A 19,572-nucleotide genomic window follows, 5' to 3' on the forward strand; every position below is an offset into this window, starting at 1 on the left:
AAAGTACATGCAAGAGGAACATTATTTCCAAAGCTGTCCAATAGGAAATCGCGGCTTAAAGCCCCGTACACAATAAAAACTGGCTGACATTCGGCCCGTGTGTATGTCGGTCTGTCCAACAGCAGCCGGCTTGGCTGGCTTCTGTCAGACGAGCATGCTGGAAAACCAGCAGCCGACTGACTCCCAATCAGCACTCTCAGCCGATGACAGAGATTGCGTTTTCAGTGTTCTGGCGGTGGGGCCGCCCCCCTGTCAGAAGACAACAGCTCAGCAGGGGAGATCATTGTGCTAAGTTTGGATGGTTAGTACAGCAGCTCCGACCAGAGCTGTCAGGTTTTTTTTTTTGTTCAACCTGCTAGATTGAACGAATAAAAACCTGTAGTGTACCAGCTTAAAACTTGAAGATAACGGTGTTTCTAAATCACAATTGATTTTATAAAATATTGGACATACCCTCTGGTCTGAGAAGGAAGGCTATATAGTCTGAGCTGAAGGAGCTGACGTACAGGAGAACAGCTGGTGCTGAGTTAGTCCTGAAGCTGAATGAAATCTCCTCACGAGTTAAGTTGCTGACATAAAGGGGAAGAGATACGATGACTTTGGCAAATTCCTGGGCAGCAACCATGCCAGCTGAAAGTATATTGTGACGTAGCCATGTTCCTGCCTCAAAATATGCACCAATGTCTGCAAAACAATGGATAAAAGAACACTTTAAAATGAAAAGCATTTATACCAATGTTGGAATGTTAGAATAGAAGTTATACCACTCACCTCATTTTGTTTCCCTTATGAAAAAAGCTATAATTAGCCACTGATCTAGGACACTGTAAAGTTGAATTTATCCATGCAGAAGAATGCCACACCTGCACTGCAACGGTTAATACTCATTTTGGTCCGGGGGGGGGCATTAACAGCAGTTTTACTTACCTTATTCCTTACTCCCATAGGCTTCCACCCACCTGCAAGAACGTTCCCCCAAAGTTGCTTCTCTTGCCATACAGTTTACCATCATCACAAAGAATGCAGGATGAACAGTACTGGCAAAGGACACATTCCAGCGGTGCAGCATTAATGTGGATCGTGGAAAATTTATATGCAAAAAACTACTGGTTTAACCCACAAGTGTTTTGGTTTCACCACTACCTTTTCATTATACTGACTCTTCAAACTAACAAATTCAATAAATTAGTGGTTGAGTGAACTGTTTAATGTATAACACTTCTGGTATAGAGGTCTATACAGCAGACCAAAAAGGGTGACAAATGAGGAGGAAAAAAGGACAAAAAGTATTTGGTTCCAAAAGAGCGACAGTTGCTCCAAATCAGGGACAGTTTGAAACTATGCTTGAACTGCACCTGTGCCCAGGGTATGAACACTAAAGTATGAAGGCAAAGCACAACTTCAGAGTTACGGTGAAGGTCTGCTTTAATAGGCAGTGCTTTAAAACAAGCCCTCTGTAGTTGCAGGTGCTGTGAAGTACTTCATCCTCAAAGATCTAAATTCAAGTTTGACAATTTCTATCAGGTTACAGTACTTACTTGTTTGTCTACATTAAAGGGCTGTCAGGTTGCCAAAGTTTTTGCTCTCAATAGAAAATAAAGGGAAGGGGTGCATGATTTCAATGCCACTGTTGGGAAGATGAACTTCTTCACAATGCCTATAGCTATAGAGGTCAGTGACAGCTTGTTAAGAATATTTAATGTCTAAGCACAGATATACAGCGGGTAAAATAAGTATTGAACACGTCACCATTTTTACTAGGTAAATATATTTCTAAAGGCACTATAAACGCTTAAACTACAAGCTGAGGTCTGTTGGCATGGACTATAAGGTTTGTTCTTGGATAGAAAATTGTTTACAGGGGCACACCCAAAGGGTAGTATTAAAATAACGTGTACTCACACTGGTCTGGAGTGGTAAGTGGGGCACCCCACTCTGTCTTGGGACCAATTCTTTTTAATTTATTAATAAATGACATAGAGGATGGGATACATAGCTCAATCTCAGTTTTTGCGGATGACACAAAAATAAGCAGGGCAATAACTTTGGGATATAGGAATTTTACAGAAAGACCTGAACAAAATAATGGAGTGAGCAACTACATGGCAAATGAGGTTTAACCACTTCAATACAAGGCATTTTCACCCCCTTCCTGCCCAGGCCAATTTTCAGCTTTCAGTGCTGTCACGCTTTGAATGACAATTGCGTGGTCATACAACACTGTACCCATATGACATTTAGATAATATTTTCCCCACAAATAGACCTTTCCTTTGGTGGTATTTGATCACCTCTGCGGTTTTTGTTTTTTTGCGCTATAAACAAAAAAAGACTGACAATTTTGAAAAAAAAAAACATAATATTTTTTACTTTTTGCTATAATAAATATCCCAATTTAAAAAAAAAAAAAAAACATATTTCTTCCTCAGTTTAGGCCGATATGTATTCTTCTACATATTTTTGGTAAAATAAAATCGCAATAAGCGTATATTGATTGGTTTGCGCAAAAGTTATAGCATCTACAAAATAGGGGATAGATTTATGGCATTTTACTAGTAATGGTGGTGATCTGCGATATTTGTCAGGACTGCAATATTGCCTTTGACAGATCGGACAGTTTTGACACTATTTTGGGACCATTCACATTTATACAGCGAAAATGCACTGATTATTGTATAAATGTCACTGGCAGGGAAGGGGTTAACACTAGGGGGCGATCAAGGGGTTAAATGTGTTACCTAGGGAGTGATTCTAACTGTGTGGGGAGGGAACTGACTGGGGGAGGTGACCGATCGGTGTTCCTCTGTGCTGGGAACACACGATCAGTCTCCTCTCCCCTTACAGGACATGGATCTGTGTAATTACACACACAGATCCACGCCCCTGCTCTGTGACCGGCAATCGCGGCTGCCTTGCGGACATTGCAGCCGACAGGCACGCGCATTGGCTCTCGAGTGACTCGGCGCACGCACGCGCCCCCTAGCTGCTGGGAAGCCGAGGACATCATATGACGGCCGCCCAAGATGAGAGAGTCACCTTGTGGCCGTCATTTGACTATACGCGGGATGGGAAGAGGTTAGTGTGGAGAAATGTAAGGTAATGCACTTGGGGGCTAAAAATACAAACTCAAGAACCTCTGGGGGAATCAAAAATGGAGAAAGATCTGGGGGTCCTAGTAGAAGACAGATTGAGCAATAGCATGCAATGTCAAGCTACAGCTACCAAAGCCGGTAGAATATTAGCATGTAAAAAGAAGGGGATATACTCCAGAGATAAAACTCTGGTAAGGCCACATTTGGAGAATTCCGTCCCATTCTCGTCACCAGTCCTCAGAAGGGATGTGCTGGAGCTGGAGGGAGTCCAAAGAAGGGCAATGGAATTAATACGGGGATTGGAGTACCTCAATTATGAGGAACAACTACAAGCACTAACGTTATTAATGCTGGAGAAGAGACGCTTGAGAGGAGATATGATAGTGATTTACAAATACCTTAATGTGATCCCAGCATAGGAAAAAAACTATTCCGTCTCAGGGAGTGTAAGAGGACACGGGGCCACACAATAAGATTAGAGGAGAAGAGGTTTAACCTAAAGCTGCACAGGGGGTTTTTCACTGTCAGGGTGATAAGGAGGTGGAACTCTCTTCCACAATTGGTGGTTTCAGTGGGGAGTATTGATATTCTTAAAAGACTCTGGAACGTGCATCTTAGTGAACACAATATACAAGGATATGGGAAATGATTATCGACACTGACACCTGTACACCAACAACACCTGTGTTGAACTGAATGGACTATTGTCTTTATTTAACTTTACCTACTATGTATATCGAAATTACATTTTCACCACATGTCGGTAACAACCCATGCAATCCAAAGAAACCAAAACAAATAAACTCAGAAATTAAAGTGATTGTAAAGTCTCATTTTTTTTCTATTAAAATAACAAACGTGTTATACTTACCTGCTCTGTTGCAATGGATTTGCACAGAGCAGCCCGGATCCTCATCTCGGCTTCCTCTTCTGTGATCCTGGCCCTTCCCTCCTGTTCAGTGCCCCCACAGCAAGCTGCTTGCTGTGGGGGCACCCGAGCTGAGTCACAGCTCCCTGTGTCCATTCAGACACAATGCCCTGACCCGGCCCGCCCCCTCTATCTCCTGATTGGCTTGCTGACTTTGATTGGCAGCAGCAGAAGCCAATGGCACTGCTGCTGTGTCTCAGCCAACCAGGAGGGAGAATCTCGGACAGCTGAGAAACTTTTTCAAATAGCTGGACAGAGAGGGACCTCAGGTAAGTGTTAGGGGTCTGAGGGGGGCTGCTTCACAGAGAAAGCTTTTTATCTTAATGCATAGAATGCATTAAGAAAAAAAAAAACTCCCTTTACAACTCCTTTAAGTTATGTGTAATAAAATGGAATGAAACAGGGAAAAAGTATTGCACACACTAACTCCAATGTATTTAATACTTTGTACAAAATCCTTTGTTGGTAATGACAGTTTCAAGATGTCTCCTGTATGGAGAAACTAGTCGCATTGCATTGCTCTGATGTGATTTTGGCCCATTCTTCCACACAGTCCTCAAATCTTAAATATTTTGTGGGCCTCTTTTATGAACTCTGTTCTTTAGTTCTTTCAAATTCTATTGGATTCAAGTCAATGGGCCATTCCAGCAGCTTTATTTTCTTTCTTTGAAACCAATGGCATTTCCTTGGCTTTGTGTTTGGGATCATTGTCTTGCTAAAATGTCGTTTCATTCTTATCATCATGGTAGATGGCAGCAAATTTTTATCAAGAATGGAACAAAGGGAGCTGTGCTATGGTAAAACAAAAATTGTGATAAAAACACCAAAATGATGCAAAAAATTGTGATATAAAAACCAAAATTAATTCAAACAAATAAATGATACAAAGTAAATAGAACGTATATGTATGTGCATCAAACCAAAATACTCATAATGTGAATAAACCCTCCGGACCCAAAGTCTATGATGCTAAATGCTCAAAATAAATGCGCACAAACACAATAAACAAAAAGTCTGTGACAGTTGAGATCAGCTCGATGGTGAAGTTGCAACACCCTGTGACAAATCTTCATGGGATAAAAGACTGTGCAATTCCACCACCTTAAGGAATGCAGGCTTACCAGATAGCCAATATGATAGGCTTGTCACCCAATCCTGGGTAATGAAGATCTCCTGCTGCTGTAAACGGCCATTTGGGAACGATTCATAGACCTGGCATTCTCCTGGTGTCCCAGCTTGGAAGATTCAGTGATCACAGTAGATTATTATCAGCTGACACACTCACTCGTTGGTCATGCGGCACTCAGTCCAGCAGATGGAAAATAGTAAAGGTGGAAAGCCAATCACATATGAATGACCATGGAAAAAAAACAAGAGGGTACCGCCATAGGTAAAATCCGATGGTTTAATGGTGTATAAAAAAAGCTGATCAGTGTCAATCAATACAAGTAAAAAGCGCTATAGACTAGCGCACAGTGAAAGCCGGTGTCACCTACCTTACAGCGGAACCCGAAATGATGAGGGTGGCCTCTTGCAAGGTTCTGGTCCAAGCACCCCTGGTGGTGGGTACAGGGAGTGCAAGGGCAACGAAAGGGTGCAGGTGCCTGCAGTCAGGAGGCTGGAACTTGGAGATACAAGAACCTCTGCTGAGGAGATGTGGAAACTGATCACCAAACTTGTTCAGTGGGAGCCAGATCAGGATCAACTGCAGAATCAGGAACAGGCAGGAGTCAGCAACAGGAGCAGCGGGGTACCAAGTCAGAAGGCAAAACCATAGTCAGAAACAGGCAGAGGTTGGCAACAGACGGGCAGCAGGGTACAGAATCAGGAGGCAGAGCAATAATCATAAGTTCAAGCCAAGGTCGGTATTTCAGGTAGAGGCAGGTTCAGGCAGGGGAGATCCAAAAGAATGGTAGAAGTTTCAGGAACAAAGTCAATCAGGCAGAGTAACAACAGGAACACAGGAACAAGCTGAAGACAACCCAGCACTGATGCTAGGCAGACTCTCTGTTTATATAGGGTGCTGTGTGCCAGGATTCGCGCCAGTGTATGTGCGTGCATGCGCATTAGCACATTTGCACCTAGCACATTGGCACATGCGCATTAGCACCTTAGCACAGTGGCGCATGCGCGTAAGCACATTAGCACCTTGGAACTCGCGGGTGCGCGTTAGCGCGTGCGTGTTCGCGTAGAGGTGCCATTGTGCATGCCCACCCTCGATTTCATGTGTCTCTGGCTACGGTTCCATGCATGCACATTGGCATTAGCAGAATGAGGATTGGCAGCTGCTGCATGGAGACGGGTGCTTGCTGTGTGAGTTCTCTGACATTGCCCCCTCCTTAGGGGCAGCCTCCGGATGCCCATTTGAGCCATCTTCTCTGGGTGGGAACGATGAAAGGCCTGTATCAGTCTCTGAGCATGGAGATTGGTCTCAGGTTCCCAGGAATTTTCCTCCGGGCCAAAACCTTTTCACTTGATCAGGTATTGGTTCTGCCCCTGTCGTTTCCTACAATCCAAGATGGCTTCAATCTCAAACTCTTCTTCTCCATCCACCAGTATAGTTTCTGGGGGTCCCACTTCACGATCTGGAAAGGGATTCGCTACGTCAGGCTTCAGTAGCGAAGCATGAAACACAGGGTGGATCCTAAATGAGTCAGAAAGTTTGAGTTCAAATGCTACCGGATTAATCTTCCTCTTAACTGGGAAGGGTCCCAAGTATCTGGGTCCCAGTTTCCTGGAAGGGCATGCCAGTTTCAGGTTTGCTGTTGAAAGCCACACACGGTCACCAGTTTTCAGGTCCAGTTCCCCCTTCTTCTTTTATCAAAGAATCTTTTACTATTTTCCTGTGCTTTGGAGATGGTTTCTCTCAACACCTGATTGTTGGTAACAAGGAAGTTTAGTCTATCCTGGACAGCTGGCAAAGGAGAGTCCGGCACTAGTATGGGCAAAAAAGAGGGGTGGAACCCATAATTGTAGAAGAAGGGTGACTGGTCTGTGGTACAGTGGGTGGAATTATTGGATGCAAATTCTGCCAGGGGCAGTAAGGAGGCCCAATTTTCCTTGGTGAAGGAGGAAAAACAACGTAGATACTGCTCCAACATTTGGTTGGTATGTTCAGTCTGCCCATTGGTCTGGGGGTGGTAGGCTGAGGAGAAGCTGAGTTTGATACCCCGTGCTTCACACAATGCTTTCCAAAACTTTGACGTGAACTGTACCCCACGATCAGAAACAATGTCACCAGGAATTCCGTGAAGCCTAACAATTTCTTTAATGAACACCCTGGCCGTCTCTGTTGCTGATGGAGTCCCCTTCATGGGGATAAAATGTGCCATCTTAGAAAGGTGATCGACCACCACAAAGTGGACGAAAATCCTTCAGAAGGAGGAAGCTCAACAATGAAATCCATTGTGATCTTATCCCATGGTCTTTCAGGAATGGACAGCGGTCTTAGTAAACCCCAAGCCTTGTTTTTACTGGTTTTTTTTTTTTTTTTTTTTTTTAGATTTTAAAAGTTTATTGAAGGTCAGTATCATACATTTTAAGAAAAGAATTTCATACATATAGGAAATTAACATGGATAGAAGCCTGTAGCAGTTGCTGCCATTTCTATACAGATAGTAAAAAGTCTTATAAACTGTGGTTGTACAAGTTTTGCTAAAGTTTGTTTTGAGCCATAAGGTGTGAGTCATTCAGCAATGACTAACTGGTAGGGAGACGGGACAGTCGGGAGGCAACCCCCCCCCAGAGGGTGATCATCAAGAGCTTTAAATTATTACTGTCCGGTGCTATGACCGCTCTATCCCCCCTAGGTTCCCAGACGCTCCACCCCTATGGGCTCTTACTGTGGAGACATCTGTGGTGATCCCAGGAGCCAGAAATCTAGTTACCGACTCCCTCACTGAAGGAGTCGGGTATTCCTGAGGGGGAGATCGCCTTCCCGGCCGTCCGCTCTCTGTGTAGAAAAAATTCAAAACACAATAAAACGAAACCACCAACAGAAAGAGGAAAAAAATATTTCAGTAGTGCTCTTTCAGGAAAGACTATTGGTCAGTTAAGGTACGGGCAGAGTGACCCGAAAGAGAAGAGATGAAACGTGTGAAAAAGAAGGTGAGGTTAGAGAAGTAGAAGTCAGTGAGGAGGGGAGAGGTTCCGAGACGTCTTCTCCATACCAGGAAGGATTGGAATACCACAATACGTGGCCCAAGGTTCCCAGGTAGTATTAAATCTCTCAAATTTATCGGTCAGTTTTTCTACTATAAGCTCTTGTGCCATAATCCATGAGATTTTCCGAAGGCTTCTTCCAGGCTTTAGCCAAGGTAAGTTTAGCTCCCACCAGTATAAAGAAGGAAAGGACTTGTAGACGTTTAGACAGAGTAGGAATGTATTGATTAAGCAGTGCTATCGTTGGACTAGGAGCGATCACTTCACCCGTCAAGGCACTAATGGTACGGAAGATTTTCTTCCAGTAGGACCTGATGCGGGGGCAAGACCACCATACATGAAACATAGTGCCTTCTAGCTCACATCCTCTAAAACAAATCGGGGACGATCCCGGATATATTATTGCCAGTCTAGAGGGAACATAATACCACCTATACATAACTTTTAAGCTGGCTTCAATTAATGATACATTGCAAATACCTTTGGATGAGCGTAAAGAGACTCAAAACCAGTCAGAGGCGTTCCAGGAGCAGCCCGTGTCCTCCTCCCAGGCCCGCGCGTAGGCTGGTTTTTCCAAGTTCGATTGAAGTGCTGCATATATTAAGGAGATACCCCCCCTCTGGTTCCTCAGAGGCAGAGCACCATTGCTCATAAGGTGTTATAAAGGGAGGGTCCTTCCTAGTGGACCAAATAGTGTGTAAAAAGTAGGAAATTTGTGTGAATCTGTACGTTTCGGAATCTGGCATGCCTAGATTTTTCTTACACTGGGCCAAGGTGAGAGGGCCCTGTGGGGACAGAAAGTGCCCTATACGTTATAGGCCCTTGTCTGTCCACCAGCGGAACGTCTGTATATTAAGCCCCGGAGGGAACTTCGGGTTATGAAATAGGTGAGCCAAAGGTCTCAGACTGGAAATCAAAGAGTGATTTGTGTAAAGCTTGGTACATAAAGCTATTGAGTGGGATAAAGTGGGGGCCATTATAGCTGGCCTACTTTTGGTGTCTGCCCATAAGAGGTAATCAATAGTGTTAAGAGGGATCGCTTTCCTTTCCATTGTAACCCAATCCGGTTTGGAGTTTCTGGAGTAAATTATTGACAGTTGTGCTAATTGTGCAGCCTGGTAGTAGCCCCACAGGTCTGGCAATCCCAGTCCACCCTGTGATTTTATACGTACTAAAGTGCGAGAAGGACATCTGTAACCCTTGTTACCCCAAACAAAGCGAGTTATGTCAGACTGAAAGTTGCTGAGGAAGCGCTTCCGGATGGGAATCGGGAGAGAACGAAAAAGATATAAGAGGCGTGGGAGGAGCGTCATCTTCACCGCATGTACCCTACCTAGCCAGGATAGACCACTCTTTGACCACTTTGTCAGCTCTGCTCTGCATCTATGAATCATAGGCGGGTAATTAGCTTTGAAAAGATTATTTATATGCAAAGTTAGTTTAATCCCTAGATAAGGGAGAGCATCTGGCGCCCAAGAGAAGTCAAAGTTATTCGAGATGAGTGTGAGAGAGTCATTAGGAACTGTTATATTTAAAGCCATGGATTTAGTCATATTTACCTCTAAACCCGAAATCGCAGTGAACTCTTGCAGCGTCTTATAAATCATAGGTGTAGAGATTAATGGGGAAGTGATATACAGAAGGAGGTCATCGGCATAGAGTGCGCACTTGTGCTCCTGATCCCCACACATCACCCCCTTTATGTCAGGATTCGATCTGATCGCTATGGCCAGCGTTTCAATGGCGATAGCGAATAGGAGGGGGGAGAGAGGGCATCCCTGTCTGGTACCCCTTTTGATATTAAAAGATGATGAGTATCTGCCCATCAGTCTTACTTGTGCTGAAGGATTAGAGTAAAGTGAATTGATTAAGTTCAGAAAATGAGCGCCAAAACCCCATCTCCGTAGGATACCAGACAGGTACGCCCAGTCCACTGAATCAAAGGCTTTGTTTAAATCAATCGATAGAAGAAAGCCCTTCTGGGGTGGTCCCCCGTCCCTCTGCGACCACAGAAGTGAGATAATATCTATGGAGCGTCGGATCTGGTCAGGGCCCTGTCTTCCGGGGATAAACCCCACCTGATCCCCATGTATATATAGTGGTATGAAGTTCGCTATTCTATTTGCTAGTATCTTAGTCATAATTTTGATGTCATTGTTTATTAGCGAGATGGGCCGATAGTTGCCCACTTCACTGGGGTCCTTGCCTGGTTTTGGTATAACTGAAATGTACACTGAGTTGAGGTCAGCATCAAGAAGAGAACCCTCCCGAAGTGTATTAAAGAGTTTCGTCAAATGGGGAGCTAGTGATGCGCCAAACTTCTTATAGTAACCATTGGAAAAACCGTCAGGACCTGGCGAGGAGCCTACCTTTAATGATTTAATTGTGTCTAATATTTCCTGATTAGAGAAGGGAGCCTCCAGGAGGTCTCTGTGTTCGGGTGACAAAGTAGGTATTGTAAGGGAGTCCAAGAAAGTATGCTGCATGCTTTGAGTGGGGGAGAATTTCGGTTTGTAAAGTTCTGAGTAGAATTTATGGAAAGCTGTCATGATCTTTTCGGGATTCTGGGTCAGGTTCCCCGAGGACACCTTAATTTTCGGAAATGCCAAAGAGCGGGTTTTGGGGCTCAGTTTGACTGCCAGTTTAGATCTAATTTTGTCCTTTTGGGAATAAAGTTTAGCCCCCGTCCACCTAAGGTGCTTCTCGGCTGCTGTGGTCAGCTGAAGGTTTAAGAGGGTTCTGGCCTTATCCAGGTTTACCAAAGATTCAGGCGAAGGGTTTTGTTTAAGGGCCTTTGATGCTTTATGGAATTCCTCTGTCAGTCTGATTGTGTCTATTCTGTGTTCTGCTTTAAGTTTGGAGGATATTTGGATCAATTTCCCTCTAATTACTGACTTGTGGGCTGCCCAAACTGTTACCGGGGAGACCTCACCGGTCGCGTTAATTTGGAAGTATTCTTTGATGGCCTCTTCTAATAAGGAGCATTGCACTGGGTCACTCAGAAGGGATTCCTGCAAGCGCCAGCGAGGTGGGCCCCCCACGCCCCCGACCTCTGCATGAGAAGTGTTACCATCGAATGGTCCGACAAGGGGGTATCCACTATCTTAGATCTCCTGATTAGAGGGATTGTGGCTGCGCGTGTGAAAATGTGGTCTATCCTGGCGTAGGAATTATGTGGAGCCGAGAAGAGGGTATAATCTTTCTGACGTGGGTTAGTTTCTCTCCAAATATCAATCAGACCCTCCTCATGAAGCAACCTCGCAATTTTAACGCTTTGTTTGGAGGGGCGTCTAGATGCCAGCTTATCCCCAGTGGACTTATCAACAGAAAAGTCAAATGCCGTGTTCGAGTCTCCCCCAACCATGATCTTGCCGCGTAAGTGGGGTTTTAATTTGTGTAGAAGTATTTCGAAAAAGTTTTTTTGTCCCCTATTAGGAGAGTAGTAGGAAACAAATGTGTAGAGTTCTCCATCTATATGGCCAGACACCAAAATATATCGGCCTTGAGGGTCACTTATTACTTCTGGTTGTGAGATATTGATGTGTTTGGCAAAGCAAATAGCTACCCCTTTAGTTTTATTCTCTCCAGAAGCTAAAAAAAAATTGTGGAAAGCGTTGGTGAAGAAAGGAAGGCCTATATGTAGAGGGGAAATGGGTCTCCTGAAGGAGTAGAACATCTGCGTGCATGGTGTGGTATAATTGGAATAATTTCCTACGTTTGACGGGGGAATTGAGACCCTGTGTGTTATGAGATATTATGTTAAGGGAGAGGGAGGGACCATGAGAGTCAGCCATGAACCAGAGGAGGTGCTTCTATAATAATAATTTTTGACTTACCCCTCTTGGGCCGAGATATCAAGTTAAGCAGCCAGGCGAACCTTTGAACCAAAAAACGCGGACCTGCGGAGGGAGGACACGAATCCGTCCGGAACCTTAGATAGCTCAGATGAGCAAGGGAAAGTAAAGAGAAGGGAGGCAGAAAATAAGAGAAGAAGGGAGATAAAAACATTGTGTTAGTCAGATGTATATGTAAAACAAACCAATACATTCCCTGAAAACCATGAACCTTAGGGTCCTTGAACCCTTTCCCACCCCTGGGTTGAAGTGAACTTGCCAGCTCGACCCCCTAAACCTGAGAGGACCAGAAACCCCTACTATGGGGATCTGGAAAGGAAACCAAGTGCACCTACTGTGTACCTGAAATCCGCTGGAGGCGTGCTGGGTCCACCACAGCCCCGACGCCTAAAATGTGAACTTATCACTAAAGGCCCAACGGAGGCCTATGCTAAGTAATGCCCTGAACGACCCAATAAAAGAGGGAGAGCAACTGAAAAATGTTTGAATCACCGAGTGTGAAAAGTCTTGCCCGTTCGGCGCCCCGATCCCCAGGTCTTAAGGCTGGGAACCTGGGAGAGCCGATCGGGGTAAAGCTAGATGAGATCCCGCGCTCTGAGCTTAAATTCAAAGGATACTGGATCCCATGTGATTCATCCCTCACGCCACCCGCGAGTTGACCCTCGCCAGTCGGGTGAAGGGGGAAACAGAAACCACAGGAGAGCTGAGGGTCAAAAGATATGTAAAATAGAAATAAAAATAAACCCTCTTAGAGCTCCCATAACCTGTTTAAGAGTCCCTTAATATGTGAAACTACGTGTCCTACCCTAGAGCGTCTATGCGCACTAGAAAGGTATAAATGCATAACCTAGAATTTTATATAATGAATGAGAACTGGATGAGACTGTAGGGGGGGTACTGCCCCCACCCCTTCCCCCCGTCAATGTCCGATCCCAGTGGGTGTAGGTAACTTCCAATTCGATGTGAACTTGGACTAAATCACCCTCTTAGAAATAGCTGATGAAGATCACGATTCGAAGAGGTCCCACTAGTGAGAGGCAAGTCCTGGAAGTCCTAAGGGACATCTGTGACCAACTGAGGGGAGTAATGGAAAGTCCCAAAACAGTAGAAAAGGTGAGGAACACAGCCAGAGAATCATGTCGGAGCATTTTCTTTGGATCGCTTGTGGCTTGATTGAAGCCAGGTGGGTTGCAGCGGGCTAGCTGGTGGAGGCCTTTTAGAGGATGATGAGGGTCCCTTGGTTGACTTGGAGCTGGGGGGTTCCTGCAGAATTAGACCCAGGTGTAGAAACAGGCGTTCCCCTTCCGCGAATGATGAGAAGGCATAGCTCTTATTTCTGTAGGTGAAGTTCAAACGGAGAGGAAAGGACCACCGATATGTAATTTCTTTTTCCATCAGAATCTGCAGGAGCGGTTTCAGTGCACGCCTCTTCTGAACTATGTATGGCGATAAATCCGTAAACACCTGAATTTTATGGCCAAGTAGCATTAGATTGTCAGATAGCCTAGATTTTTTCATGACCTCTTCCTTCACCGAATAAAAATGTGGTTTCACTATGATGTCTCTAGGAGACCATCTGAGCGGGGGGGTTGTAGAGCTCTGTGTGCCCTATCTAATTCCAGACGGTGTTCAGGGATACCTGGGATGAGAGTCTGAAGCAGGGATTTTACAGCAGCGTGTACGTCCTTTTCGGACTCAGGGAGCCCCCTGAGTCTAAAGTTATAACGTCTGGACCTGTTCTCAAGGTCATCGATCTTTGCTAATGCCGCCTCTAGCTGATCCTGGGCATCCTGGATTCTGGCTGAATTCTGGTTAATCCTTGCAACTGATTGATCAGCTTTCCTTTCTATTGTGTCCATTCTCAATCCTATTTGCTGCAGGTCAGCATGGATGGATGATGTAATTTGGGCTGTGTTTGCTGCTAAGCTTTTGGAGAGCAGAAGAGAGAATGCTGTCATCATGGAGGGGAAATCATTTGGAGATGGGATGGCAGCCATTTCCTCACTCACTGACAGAAGCATGCCTGTGTGTGGGTCAAGCATGGGTGTGGAGGGGAGACCGTCATGCAGTCTGTTTAGCAGGGACTCTGTGGAGGCAGGGGAGGCAGCCCATTCCCGGGGAGGAGAGGAGATACCTGGTGACTGTGGAGGTGGCAGGTCCTGATCCGCAATGGATGCCTCAGCATCATCCGCGCTGTGTAGGCCTCTGGTCGCCATCTTGGCATAGCTGAGGGGAGCGGCCGCCGTGGCCATCCGTTCGCTCAGGTTCCTCCTCGCTTGGATGAATCCCTGATGTCTCCCCTACCCGATCCACCCGGTGACCGGATCGTTGGTGCGTTTAGCGGGCTCCGGCGGCCGTCAAAGGGCTGTGGTGGAGCGGAGCTCTAGAGGGCAGCGGCCATCTTGCGAGCTACCGCGCATGCGCCTCATCTGTTTTTACTGTTTTTATTCTTGAGGCAGGTTAAACAAGAACTAACGTAACCCCTACAATCTTTTGCTAGATTGGGCCACCAGAAATGTCTTTGAACTAAGTCCATAGTCTTGTGTCCCCCAAAATGACCCGCCAAAGGATAGTCATTGCAGGCCTGTAGGATGGTAGTGCGCAGGTCCTGTGGTACAAATATTTTATTTCCCTGCCAGTAAAGCCCATCTCTTTCTTGCAGGTTCCTGCCTGGTGGTAAGGAAGTTCTCAGGGATGCCTGACGGATCTGCGATACAAAATCCAATTGAGTTAACAGAAAATTTCCGGCTTGCAGGATAGTATCCGGAGCTGATGAAACTTCGGTCTCTGTGAACATGCGGGATAACGCATCGGGTTTGACATTTTTGGACCCTGGCCGGTAAGTGATATCGAAGTTAAAGTGTGAAAAAAAAAGAGCCCATCTCGCTTGTCTGGGTCTGAGGCATTTGGCAGTTCTGAGATATTTTAAATTTTTATGATCCGTGAAGATCAATATTGGGTGTGCTACTCCCTCCAAGAGGTACCGCCACTCCTCCAAGGCTGATTTTATCGCCAACAGTTCTCGGTCCCCCACATCATAATTCCTCTCCGATAATCCTAGTTTTTTGGAGAAGAAAGCCACGGGATGCATTAAAGACTTAGGTCCTTGACGCTGGGACAGGATGGACCCTACAGCACTCTCAGAAGCATCCACCTCCAGGATGTACGGCAAAGCAGGATCAGGATGCTTTAATACTGGAGCGGAGGTAAATAGTCCTTTTAGCTTGTCGAAAGCAGCTTGAGCTGCCTCAGTCCATTGGAAACGGTTTTGTTTCTTTGTGAGTTGTGTAATAGGTGCTATGATACCAGAAACATTTTTGATAAATTTTCTGTAGAAATTGGAAAACCCAATAAAACGTTGTACCCCTTTCTTGGCGGTTGGAGGTGGCCAGGACATTTTAGCCGAGACTTTCTGAGGGTCCATTGCCACACCCCCAGTTGATATTACCAAGCCGAGAAAGTGAATGGTCTGACGTTCAAATTCACATTTCTCGGCTTTAACGTACAATCCGTTCTGTCTCAGTCTGTGGAGAACTTGCTTCACATGGCTACGGTGTAATTCTAGAGAAATTGAAAATATCAGAATGTCATCCAGATAAACAATCATGAATAAGTCTAGGAAGTTCCTGAAGATGTTATTAACAAAATGCTGAAAAGTGGCTGGTGCATTACAAAGTTCGAATGGCATAACAAGATATTCGAAGTGACCAAAACGTGTCCGAAAAGCTGCCTTCCATTCATCTCCCTCATGGATTCTGATTAAGTTGTAGGCACCTCGTAAGTCTAGTTTTGTAAATATTTTTGCAGAACGGAGTCTCTGAAAAAGCTCTGGCATCAGAGGAAGAGGATAGCGATTTTTGACTGTTATTCTATTCAATTCCCTGTAGTCTACGCATGGGCGGAGGGAATGATCTTTTTTCTCGACGAAAAATATTCCTGTGCCAGCTGGAGAAGAGGAGGGTCGGATGAACCCTTTCCTAAGATTCTCGTTGATGTATTCTTTAAGGACCAGGAGCTCAGGCTCTGAAAGAGGGAAGATCCTTCCAAAAGGGATTTCTGCCCTAGGCAACAGTTCAATTGGGCAATCATAAACCCAGTCAGGGGGAAGGGTATCTGTCTTCTGTTTGTGGAACACGTCCAGGAAGTCATGGTATACAGATAGGACAAGTTTCCGGGTTTCAGATACGGATTTCAAGCAGCCGATAACTGGAACTACATGGTGGGAGGACTTAAGACAGTTCTGGAGGCAGTAGGAGGACTGGAAAATCACCTGGCTGTTAACCCAATTAATTTTGGGTTATGGGCTTGCAGCCAGGGCATTCCCAGAATGATCGGGAATAATGGGGAGAAGATGACATCAAGGCATAACAGTTCTTGGTGATCTGGCAAAATGTCCGCGGACAAAGGTTGAGTTTCATGGGTTATAGGTCCTGATTTGATGCCTGACCCATCAGCTAGCTGTATGGAGAGTCGCTGTTGTTTGGGTTGCAGAGGAATGTTGTGCTGCTGGATGAAGGCATGGTCGATGAAGCAGCTGTAGGCACCTGAGTCAATTATAGCCTGGACCCGGAGTGCCCCTTCTGGAAGCTGTAGTGAGACAGGAACAGCAATGTGAGCAGATCTAGTCAAAGTCAACACACAAGAATTGTAAAGAGGGGAGTCACACTTACGGGTCTTGTTGGGGCACATGCTTGCATAGTGGCCAGCTCCTCCACAATACAGACAGAGGTTATTGTGATGACAGCGCTGCTTCTCCTCTGGTGACAGCAGTGAGCAAAGCAGGCCTATCTGCATTGGCTCTGGGGCTTCAGTAGTGGCGGTAGGTAGTGAGGAAGCAGGAACAGATGGACTGCTAGGTACTTTGGGCAGCATCCACATGGGACAAAATTAGCTGGTCCTCTCAGATCTTCATTCCTTTAAGCGACAATCGATCTGGATGGATAATTGGATCAAATCTTCCAAAGCACTGGTGACCCCAACTCGAGCCAGCTCATCCTTAAGTGCTTCAGAGAGTCCTAGATGGAACTTGTAGCAGAGAACGGCATCACTCCATTGTGTATCAGAACTCCACCACTTAAAGTCAGTTACATAGCCCTCTACCGGCCTGCGACCCTGCTGGAGGGCATGAAGGCTGGCTTCCGCCGTTGTGGTATGCTGGGGGTCATCATACAACTTAGCCATTTCATCCAGGAAAGAGTCCATGGAATTCAAAAGAGGGCTGGCTTGTTCCATCAAGCGGTGAGCCCATGTTTGGGGTTCACCCTGGAGTAGTGAGACCCCACTTTAGTGCTTTCCAAAGAGAAGGTGCGTGGTTGTAGCAGGAAGTATAACTGGCACGCATTCTTGAAGGCACAGAACTTGCTGCGATCTCCTGAGAATCTCTGAGGAGTAGGGACCCGAGGTTCTGGAGGTGGCAACACTACTGTGGGGACCGATGCTGATGTTGCAGGAACAGAGGGTGGAGGTGCCGTGGCTGTCAGATGTGCTGAGGTGCCTGGAGATAGCGACTCTACTCTTTGTTCAAGTTGACGATAGCCATCTTGTAGGCCCTGGACTGCCTGGGTAAGGGCTGCGATCTGTTGGCACAGTGCTTCTATGGGTGAGGCCCCCCTTTCGGGCTCCATGTGGCTGGATTGTACTGTCACGTACCTTACAGCGGAGCCCAAAATGATGAGGGTGGCCTCTAACACGGTTCCGGTCCAAGCACCCCTGGTGGTGGGTACAGGGAGTGCAAGGGCAATGAAAGGGTGCAGGTGCCTGCAGGCAGGAGGCTGGAACTTGGAGATACAGGAACCTCTGCTGAGGAGATGTGGCAACTGATCACCAAACTTGTTCAGCGGGAGGCAGATCAGGATCAACTGCAGAATCAGGAACAGGCAGGAGTCGGCAACAGGCTGGCAGTGGGGTAGCAAGTCAGAAGGCAAAACCATAGTCAGAAACAGGCAGAGGTTGGCAACAGACGGGCAGCGGGGTACAGAATCAGGAGGCAGAGCCGTAATCATAAGTTCAAGCCAAGGTCAGTATTGCAGGTAGAGGCAGGTTCAGCAGGCTGGAGAGATCCAAGAGAATGGTCAGAAGATAGCCAGGATTTCAGGAACAAAGTCAATCAGGCAGAGTAACAACAGGAACACAGTAACAAGCCGAAGACAATCCAGCACTGATGCTAGGCAGACTCTCTGTTTATATAGGGTGCTGTGTGCCAGGATTTGCGCTAGCATACGTGCGTGCATGCGCATTAGCACATTAGCACCTAGCACATTGGCGCATGCGCATTAGCACATTAGCGTTTTGGCACTCGCGGTTGCACGTTTGCATAGAGGTGCCATTGTGCATGCCCACCCTGGTTCTCATTTGTCTCTGGCTACAGTTCCGTGCATGCACATTGGCATTAGCAGAACGAGGATTGGCAGCTGCTGCATGGAGACGGGTGCTTGCTGTGTGAGTTCACTGACAGCCGGCCGGCAAGTTTAAAAAACAGAAACAAAACAACACACACCCGTGCAATACGGAGCGGGACAATACGCGGTGACGTCAGCACGTCACTCACACTATGCATTTCGTCAAACGTATATATAGCGGTGTTCTGACGCACCGCTATATATAGTCAAACCTGAGTATCACGCCTCGATCTGAGTCCTAGGCCGCTATTGAGTGTGGCCATCTTGTTTATGGGAAAAGATAAGGAATACATAGCTAAAAACATACCAATATTGAGGGCAAATAACAGAACTGCCAAAATGATAAAAACATTCATTTTATGATAGTACGCTACAGCCATGTTGTTAATATGAAAGGCAAAATTATTTGGCAAGAAGAGGATGTGTACTTGAAGGTAAAGCTGAAGACTGCCTAAAGTAATTAATCACACCATCTTACTGCGGCGTCACAAAAAATAAAACCGCAGCAATGGCAGTAGATGTAAGTAAATACATAATGGAACGTGAGGCCTTAAAATAAGAGGAATCAAAAAACGATACTGATGGGCGCACGTGATAGCAAAAAATGGTACACCACACCGAACAAAAAATGTTTTGGTGAAAGGAAATACCAGCTCGCACGGCACTAAACAATCTCATAGGGACCAAAATAGATATATAATGTGATGATAATTTAACTGACAATATTCATATCCAAAAAGAAAAAGAAAATTAATAATATATTTAATAAAAATTACTAATTGACTCTATAGAGATAATGGAGGAAAAAAAAGGCTTAAAGATCACCCTTACGGTTTGACAAAATGATCAGACCTCACAGAGGTCGGAACTCTGAATGTGTATCAAGGGGGTGGCTTAATAAAAAAAGCACTGAATAACTAACATATAGGTATAATAAACAATAAAATCGCGGAGGTACCATATTAGGAGTTATCAATAAAGGAGTTGATGTCAACATCAATATTTAATCCATAAGGGGTATACCATTTGATTTCATGTACCTCTAATTTCATGTGTTCTCTAATTTAGAGATGCTTCTAACTAGACAACTCCGCCTCCACTGTGGCCTATATTTGTCTATACCCAAAAAAATGGTATTGC

The 19,572-nt window shown here is 45.5% G+C and overlaps 1 protein-coding gene across 2 annotated transcripts in view; it reads right to left on the reverse strand.

The window, feature by feature from the left end:
- CNTNAP1 (contactin associated protein 1) overlaps window positions 1–19,572 on the reverse strand; it is a 668,106-nt gene that overhangs the window by 173,677 nt on the left and 474,857 nt on the right. For both annotated transcript variants that reach the window (XM_073608280.1, XM_073608279.1), the window contains one exon: window positions 454–684. In XM_073608280.1, coding sequence (XP_073464381.1) covers window positions 454–684 — 231 coding nt within the window. The remainder of the gene's footprint in view (window positions 1–453; window positions 685–19,572) is intronic.

This window comes from Aquarana catesbeiana, linkage group LG12, assembly GCF_042186555.1.
Source record: "Aquarana catesbeiana isolate 2022-GZ linkage group LG12, ASM4218655v1, whole genome shotgun sequence".
Taxonomy (NCBI): domain Eukaryota; kingdom Metazoa; phylum Chordata; class Amphibia; order Anura; family Ranidae; genus Aquarana; species Aquarana catesbeiana.